Source organism: Scyliorhinus torazame, chromosome 6 (assembly GCF_047496885.1).
Source record: "Scyliorhinus torazame isolate Kashiwa2021f chromosome 6, sScyTor2.1, whole genome shotgun sequence".
In the NCBI taxonomy this organism is placed as follows: Eukaryota; Metazoa; Chordata; class Chondrichthyes; order Carcharhiniformes; family Scyliorhinidae; genus Scyliorhinus; species Scyliorhinus torazame.
Window position 1 is genome coordinate 24,821,593 of NC_092712.1, and position 8,674 is coordinate 24,830,266.

General features: G+C 47.0%; 1 protein-coding gene across 4 annotated transcripts in view; it reads left to right on the forward strand.

The window, feature by feature from the left end:
- The window catches only part of arhgap39 (Rho GTPase activating protein 39), a 753,810-nt gene extending 745,338 nt beyond the window's left edge, over positions 1-8,472 (forward strand). For all 4 annotated transcript variants that reach the window (XM_072508028.1, XM_072508029.1, XM_072508030.1 and 1 more), the window contains 2 exons: positions 4,272-4,441; positions 6,650-8,472. In XM_072508028.1, the coding sequence (XP_072364129.1) occupies positions 4,272-4,441; positions 6,650-6,844 (365 nt within the window). In that variant the 3' untranslated portion in view covers positions 6,845-8,472. The remainder of the gene's footprint in view (positions 1-4,271; positions 4,442-6,649) is intronic.
- The last annotated feature ends 202 nt before the right edge of the window (positions 8,473-8,674 follow it).

Here is an 8,674-nt window from a genome sequence, read left to right on the forward strand (position 1 = left end):
GTGGAACGCGGAGGCCCCGGAGAATACCAGGTCAGGCCTGCTAATGATATGCCAACGCCGTTTACTGTACCTGCAGAGTGGATTGCATTGACGCCGCTGTCGCCGAACCGGAGAATTGCGATTTGGCGTGAACCCGCCGTCCGCCACGATTCTGGCGTCAAAACCGATTCTCCACCCAATCGCCTTTCTCGATTTCGGCGTTAGCCGACGGAGAATGCCACCCCTTGTTTTTATATGGTATCCCCAAATTCTTGTCTCTTCCACAAGGGAAAACATCCTTTCAGCGTCCATCCTATCAAGTCCCCTCACGATCTGGAATAGTTTCAATAAAATCACTTCTCGATCTTCTAAACTCCAAAGGATACAGGCGCTGCCTGTCCAACCTTTCCTCACAAGACAACACCCTCATTCCAGGAATCAGTCAAGTGAACGTTCTTTAAATTGCTTTGACAAAGGGTCAATTGGACTCGAAACGTTAGTTCTTTTCTCTCCCTCCAGATACTGCCAGACCTGCTGAGATTTTCCAGCATTTCCCCTTTTCCCAATTTATGCTCTATATGCCAAACGTTTGCCCACTCACTTAACCTGACCGCATCCCTTTCAGGACTCTTTGCTTCCTATCTTTGTGTCATCAGCAAATTTAGCTGCTGCACATTTGATCCTGTCATCCAAGATTGTAAATAGTTAAGACCTCAACACTGATCCCACTCCGCTCATTAGCATGTGATGGAGCGTTGCTGACTCCAAGTGGATGAACTGAGCTGAGTGCCATTACAACAGGAAGAAAGAAGATCTACAGTTCCAGATAGTCAACACGAAACAAAATCCCCTCGTCTCAGGTGAAACACATAAAACTCTTGGAGTAGTGACCTTCAGCCTCACAGAAAAGGTTTGCTGTGTTTCACTTGGCACCAAGCAATGGCCTGCTGATCAGATTACAAAGATGTTTTCACAGATCTTGAATGTCTTCCTGGCGTCCCATGAATGAATTTTTAAAAATTCTCTTGTAATCGAAGGCTATCCACCTCACTATTTACCACCCCACCAATTTCCGTATCACCCGCGAATTTACTGATTAACGCTCCTTTATTCATTCCTAAGTTATTTATATAAATCACAAACAGCCAGGGCCCAACACTGATCCCTGCGGGACCCGGCTGGACAGGGGCTTCCAGTCAGAAATACACCCCTCGACCATCACCCTCTGCTTCCTGCCCCTCAGCCAATTCTGGATCCAATTTGCCAAATTTCTTTGGATCCCATGGGCTCTTACCTTCGCCATCAGTCTCCCATGTGGGTCCTTATCACAAGCCTGGCTGAAGTCCAAGTAGACTACATCAAATACCCTCATCTATACACCTGGTCACCTCTCCGAAAAATTCAGTCAAGTTGGTCAGACAAAACCTTCCTGGCTGATCTTGATTAATCGCTGCCTCTCCAAACGCAGATTAATTCTGTCTCTCTGAATTGCTTCCAATAGTTTCCCCACCGCTGAGGTTAGACTGACTGGCCTGTAGTTTCCTGCTTTATCCCTTCCTCCCTTCTTGAATAATGGTACCACATTGACTATCCTCCAGTCCGCCAGCGTCTCTCCTGTAGCCAGGGAGGAATTGAAAATTATTACCAGCACCCATGGTATTTCCTCCCTGCCTCACTCAGCAGCCTGGGATACATTTCTGGCCCTGAAGATTTGCCTACTTTTAAGCATGACAGACCACTCCGAGGCTCCTCTCTGTCCTATGTTAATATCTTTAATTTTATCACTGTCCTTCTCCCTGATTTCTATACCCACATTGGCGCTTTCACGAGTGAACACTTACACAAAGTATTCATTTAGAACACTACATACGTCCTCCAATCCACACACAAATTTCCACCGTGGTCCTTAAGGCGCCCTACTCTTTCCCTAGTTATCCTTTTATCCTTAACTTATACTTGAAGAACAACTTTGGATTTTCCTTTATTTTACCTGCCAGGAACCTTTCATGGCCCCTTTGGCTCTTTTAAGTTACCTTTTACACATTCTATATGCCTCTTGGGTGTCTGCTGTTTTGAGCCCTTGATATCTGCCATAAGCCTCCCTTTTTCTCCTTGTCCAATTCTGTATGTCCCTCAATATCCAGGATTCACTGGATTTGTTGGCCCCACCTTTTTTATTGATTGTAACATGTTGGCCCTGTAGTGTCCCTATTTCCTTCTCCAATGTGTCCCACTGTTCTGTCACAGATTTACCTTACAGTGTCTGCTTCCAGTCCACTCTGGCCAAATCAAAACTGATCTTATTAAAATCGACCTTCCCCCAGTTTAGAACTTTGATTTCAGGTTCATCCTTGTCCTTTTCCATAGCAATCTTGAATCTAACCGAGTCATGATCACTGTCTGCAAAATGTTCCCCCACTGATACTTCAACCACTTGCCTGGCTTAGTTTCCTAAAATTAAGTCCAGGACCAGCTTCTCTCTTGAAGGACCTTCTACGTACTGGCTAAAATAGTTCTCCTGGATGCATTTTAAGAATTCCTCTCCCTCTAAACGTTTTACACTATGACTACTAGAGTTAATGTTGGGCAGGCTAAAATCCCCCAGGCTGGTCAATATCATATAACGTTTTCTTTTTAGAAATAATTCTATTTGTGAATAATTCTGTACAATAATGCAATCTGTTACTGCCCTAATGCCTGCTTCTTTGTGTCAATTATTTATCTGACTACACTCCTGTGAAGCAACTGAATGTATTTTACAACTTCAGAGAGGCTGTACAAATTACTATTAGATTTGGAAGTGTGTGGAATGTTTAGTCCTATTCTGAAGTGAGAAGCATCTTTTGTCCTATCCGGTATGCATCAGTGGGAGGATTGTTTTCTCTTCATCATATTATATCTCCGAAGCCAAATGTGATAACATTTCTGTTATCCACCATGCAAGAGAAATGCTGGTCACCTGAGAGTTCCACGCTTTCAACCAATCAGAAAGCTCTTGGGTGATCACGGTGATGTGGGTAATTTTTTTAACTTAGAGTTCCCAATTATTTCTATTTTTTTCTCCATTAAGGGGCAATTGGGCAGCATGGTAGCACAGTGGTTAGCACTGTTGCTTCACAGCTCCAGGGTCCCAGGTTCGATTCTCGGCTTGGGTCACTGTCTGTACGGAGTCTGCACGTTCTCCCCGTGTCTGCGTGGGTTTCCTCCGGGTGCTCCGGTTTCCTCCCACAAGTCCTGAAAGACGTGCTTGTTAGGTGAATTGGACATTCCGAATTCCCCCTCTGTGTACCCGAACAGGCATCGGAATGTGGCGACTAGGGGATTTTCATAGTAACTTGATTGTGGTGTTAATGTAAGCCTACTTGTGACAGTAATAAAGATTATTATTATTTAGCATGGCCAATTCACCTACACATCTTTGGGTTGTGGGGGTGAGACCCACGCAAAAACGGGGAGAATGTGCAAACTCTACACGGACAGTGACCCGGGGCAGGGATCGAACCTGGGTCCTCAGCACCATGAAGCAGCAGTGCAAACCATGGCGCCACCGTGCCACCTTGTGATGTGGGTGTTGAGGTCTCGCAAGAGGTGGAGGAGCACGCGATTCGAGAGAGTGACGCCAAGGGAACATGGTGTTGCAGAGCTGTGGGAGAATGAGATGAGAGTGAGGGCAGGCTGCCGTTAACAACTACCCGTGAGTTTGACAGCTTTTAGCGTTTGAGTGTCAGTGAGACTGGCGGGGAACAATCGCTGGCGTCAGCTTCTGAGGGATGGGAAAGCATTACCAGTCAAAAAACAGACTGGACAGAAATTCTGGCTAGTAGAGAATTCAGGTTGGTAAAGTGTTGGATAACAGAAACAGAAAATACTGCAAACCGAGAATGCTGGAAATACTGAGCAGGTCAGACAAGATCAGTGAAGAGAGGAACAGAGTTAATGTTTCAGGTCAATTTCTCATCAGAACTTTGGTTCCAGCTCCCAGCAATTGTAAACTGAGCTGTGGAATCACATTTTGCCATGAGAGCAGGAGAGGGCATTTAGGAGCAAGCCCACATTGTAACAAACTTGGGCCTATTTGGCCATTTAGACCTGACCAAATTTGTATTCTTTTCAATGTTCAAATTTTATGATTAGTTCCCGATTGGATTGTATCACCAGAAAATCATGCCCAAAGTTTTAAAAGTTGATAACTCACCATACATAAGACCAGAGTTTGGATTCAGCTAATTGTCATCAGATTAAAATGGATGTTTTTCTCATTCTCCTTTTCCCGCTTTCCACACTCCTGACAGCCTCGTTGTTGAAATTATGGTACCGTGAGCTCGAGGACCCACTCATCCCTCACGAGTTTTACGAGCAGTCCATCACCCATTACGAAAATCCAGAGGCAGCGATCGCAGTCGTCCACTCCCTACCCAAGCTCAACCGGCTGGTACTCGGCTACCTCATCCGCTTTCTACAGGTACAGTCATTGCTACAGACTATTCCCATGCCCACTTCTTGTATCAACCAGAAAGCCATAACTATTTCCCATTTACATTCCGGTCAATTCCAGCGATGCCAATCAGCGTTTGATGTGCCCGGTTTATTTCGGCCGAATAAGTGCGTGCAAGCCTCACACGTTTGCATCTCATTAATATGCATTGAAGGCAAGCACAAGCGTAAGTTGATGCATTTAAGGGAAACTTTGGTGAATGAATGGATGTGATGTTCGGGTGAGATAAAGTCTGGGAAGGGAGGCTCATGTAGCATAAACACCAGCATTGACGGGTTGTGCTGAATGGTTTATTTCTGGGCTGTAAATTAAAGATAAGTTAACAACACCTCAATAATGTTCAAATGACCTGTTGTGCCCTCAAACTCTTCAGATACCCTCCCAAGTGTGGGCAGCACGGTAGCACAGTGGTTAGCACTGTTACTTCACAGCTCCAGGTTCGATTCCCAGCACTGCTCAGACACCATTGGGAACATCTGGAAGAGATTCAGCGCAGATTCGCCACAATGACTCTGCAGCTAAAAAGGCATGGGCTAGGCTCGTATCTTCGCGTGGAGATGAGATTGTGGGGTGATGTGATTGAGGTCTTTCAGATGATTAAACAAGTTGCTGGGGTAGGCTAAGTTAAAATATTTCCTCTGGCTCAGGAACCAAGAACACTAGGATGTTACCTTAAAATTAGAGCACGGCCATTCAGAGATAATTGGCGCGATCCCCCCAAAACTTTCCAAGTTAATTTATGGCGGGTCTTTCAGGGAGATTCCTGCCGGCTGTGCCGGCGAGTTCCCCACCGCTATTCAATGACACTTCATCATCACTTTTTTAGGCCCTGGGGAGTTTCTCACCGGTTTAGCCCACACTTTAAAAACTTTTTTGCACTGGGGAGCTGAAGTCTGAGATCAGGCTGCCATTTTGAAAGGGTGCCCCAATCTCTAAGGGAGCTTGTGGGTCCCTAACCCATGAGAAATGTCATCTTCCACACACATGGACACTATCCCACAACCCCCAAGTGAGGATACCCCGCTATGGGGTCCCTGGGGGTCCCTCCTCTTCAGGTGCCCCCAAGCCCCCTCTCCCTTCTAAGATCCCCACCCATCACCCACCCAACCTCCCATAGGCCCCTACTTACCCGACCTGCACTTCCCCACCCTCAAACCCCCCCGCCACCCTCATTTCTTGGGCATGGCCCCCCTCGCCCCTGGCCCTTGGCACCGAGGCAGTGTTCCTGCTGGCTTGGAAGTGTTCCTGCTGGCTTGAGCACCTTGGGTGGCAGTACCAAGGTACCAGCTGGGCAGTACCAAGGAACCCACATTCCAGGGAAAGGGAAGGGAGCCTTCCTGCACTTACCCTGACCACCCTGCGGTCTCCAATGGCCCGGGAGACCCCCCGCCCCTGGGTGCCGTTCCGCCTGGTCCACGTTTGTGTGGATCAGCACTGATCGGCGCCCAGCTGCAGCCAGGGAAGAATCGAGGGAGGCCGGTGGATCCTGCACAGGGAGGTCGCAAGTAGGTTTACGACCTAATTCTGCGCGTGTCATTTGGCCCCGCACATTTGGGGTGGGGTTCCGATTCCGACATTCCGCGGGACTCCGGAGAATCCCGGGAGGCGCGGAGTCTGTCGTTGTGATCAAGCGAGAACACAACGCAGCCGGAGAATCACGCCCAATGTCAGGAAGCCGTTCTTCCACATAGGGTAATGGAAATTTGGAATCTGTTCCCCTAAAAAGCTGTTGACACTCGGGCTCAATTAAATATTCCAAATCTGGAGTTTAATAGATTTCTGGAAGGCATTAAGGATTACAGAAGCAGGATGAGTAAATGGAGTTGAGATGCAGATCATCCATGATCTGATGGAATGGCCTACTCCAGGACCCGGATTTCTATCTAATATCTTAAAAACAGCACCTCCACCAGTGCCGCACACCCTCAGTCCTGCACTGGAGTGTAGACTGCAATGGCTGACCAGCCTCCTCCTGTGTCTACACAGTCAGTGTGCTTAGATGAGGATCGGAGAGAGGAAAAGAATTGCGATGTAAAGTCCACTTCCTCCTCTTCACCCCCCAAACCCCCCCCCCCCCATCTTAATCGAGGCCAAGTGCACCCTGAGACACGTGGGTTGAACAGAAACGTTCATTGCGTTTTCTCCTTTTTTTTTTTTTTGACCCCCTCCAATTAGATCTTCGTCCAACCAGCCAACGTCTCTGTTACCAAGATGGACGTCAACAACCTTGCCATGGTCATGGCCCCCAACTGCCTCCGCTGCCAGTCTGATAACCCCCGGATCATATTCGAGAACACGCGGAAAGAGATGTCCTTCCTGCGAGTGCTGATCCAGCACCTGGACACCAGCTTCATGGACGACGTGCTATAGCCAGGGAGAGTTTCCCGGGAAACAATTGAAAGGCAGTGGAGGAAAGAATCTAACGGACAGAAAATACAAAGATAAGCCTTGTACAAAAAAAAAAGTGAAGCTTTTGTGTCTACATTTGTTTATACCGATTTGAGATCTTTTTGCCAGTCCCTTGCTGGTTGGTGTTGTCTACATTCTAAAAAAAAAATAAGAAGGGAAAAAAAAAACAAGAAAAAAGTATTATATGTAAATTTTGATGCTGCTTTTTTGTCTGCTCTGAACGACATTCACATCCAGGTCCATCCCCACCTGTGGCACAGTTTACTAATAGTTTATTTTTTTCGTTTAGCATGCGTACTTGGGTTTTTAAACCTGTTTATAAAGTAACTTTATTTTTATAGCATTTAATTATACAGGGCTAAATTAAAAAACGAAACAAAGGACACCCTCCATTTGGGCGAGACATCCTCATAACAGTTTATTTTTCTCTCACTCCTCACCGTTCTACAGTACCTTGCTGTGGACTTTAACCAAACTTCCGCCAAACCTGAACCATTTTAATTTTTGCGTGAAAGACACACAGTATATCTGCGTTTTATTTTTTTTTAAAGGAACGGCTCCGTTTTTAGACTCTCCAAGTGACCTGCAATTTGTTTTTCCCAATTCAGTTCCCTTCCGTGTCCGAGGGCAGTGTAGAATTGCCCCACTTTGGTGCTAACTCTTATCAGTCTGGTTGCCTAGAATTGAGTGTTCTAATCCAGCTGCCCGCTTTAGGGGTTTTCAAGGTTAATCCTTTTGAGCGAGCCTGCATGTTTTTTACTCCGACCCAAGGCGCTGGGTGGAAAATCCCAGAATCTGACTTTGTAAAAGTGGGTGTTTAACTCATTAGCTTGCTGTAACCTATACTGAACTCTCTTTTTAAAAGATGCTGAACTGCGATCTCCTCCCTGTATCAAATCATAACGAGCTCTTTGCTAAAAAGACCTGAAATACGAATTGACATAAACTCAAGAACCTGCCTGGACAATTCTGGATCACTGCCTAACTTTAAATAAATCCTAGATTAGGCAGCACCCTAGCTTGCAACCAGAGGCTGATACTGAGAATTGACAGATTGACTTGGATAGTTGGTAAAAGCATGAATAGACTTAAATGGATAAAGGGCAAGCCCAGAGCCTTCATGGAGCCTAAACGCACACTCTGAACAGGTTCTACTTCAGGAGGATGACTGCTCGCCAATCTAAGCGTAATAAGATGTGTGTGTGTATACGTAAAGGTATGGAATTGCCCCGACACTGGAGACAGTGCCACAGATTGGTGTGAGGTTGTGCTTGATTCCTGGCTGATACATAATCCCACTGTCCACAATGCGGACGTCAGGACTGATCCTGAGGTTGCCCCTTAATTCCAGGCTTAGTCCAGGACCCTCTGGACTGTGAAACATCCGCAGCTTTGCCTTCCTCAGACAAGTTTTAGGCTTTTAAACATTTAATTGGGTAACTTTATTCTGTTTTTGCTTTCAGTCCCGGTGCCACCTCCACGAACAGGTTTTCCCTTTCATCCAAATATTTGATTTGTAAAGTGATTCCTTCCACCTGTACCCACCACCCCATTTCCCCACTCCCCACCCCCGTTTCCCCACCCCGTTTCCCCACTCCCCACCCCGTTTCCCCACTCCCCACCCCGTTACCCCACTCCCCACCCCGTTACCCCACTCCCCACCCCGTTACCCCACTCCCCACCCCCCTCCCTCCCCACCCCATAACCCCACTCCCCACCCCGTTACCCCACTCCCCACCCCGTTACCCCACTCCCCACCCGTTACCCCACTTCCCATCCCCATTTCCCCCA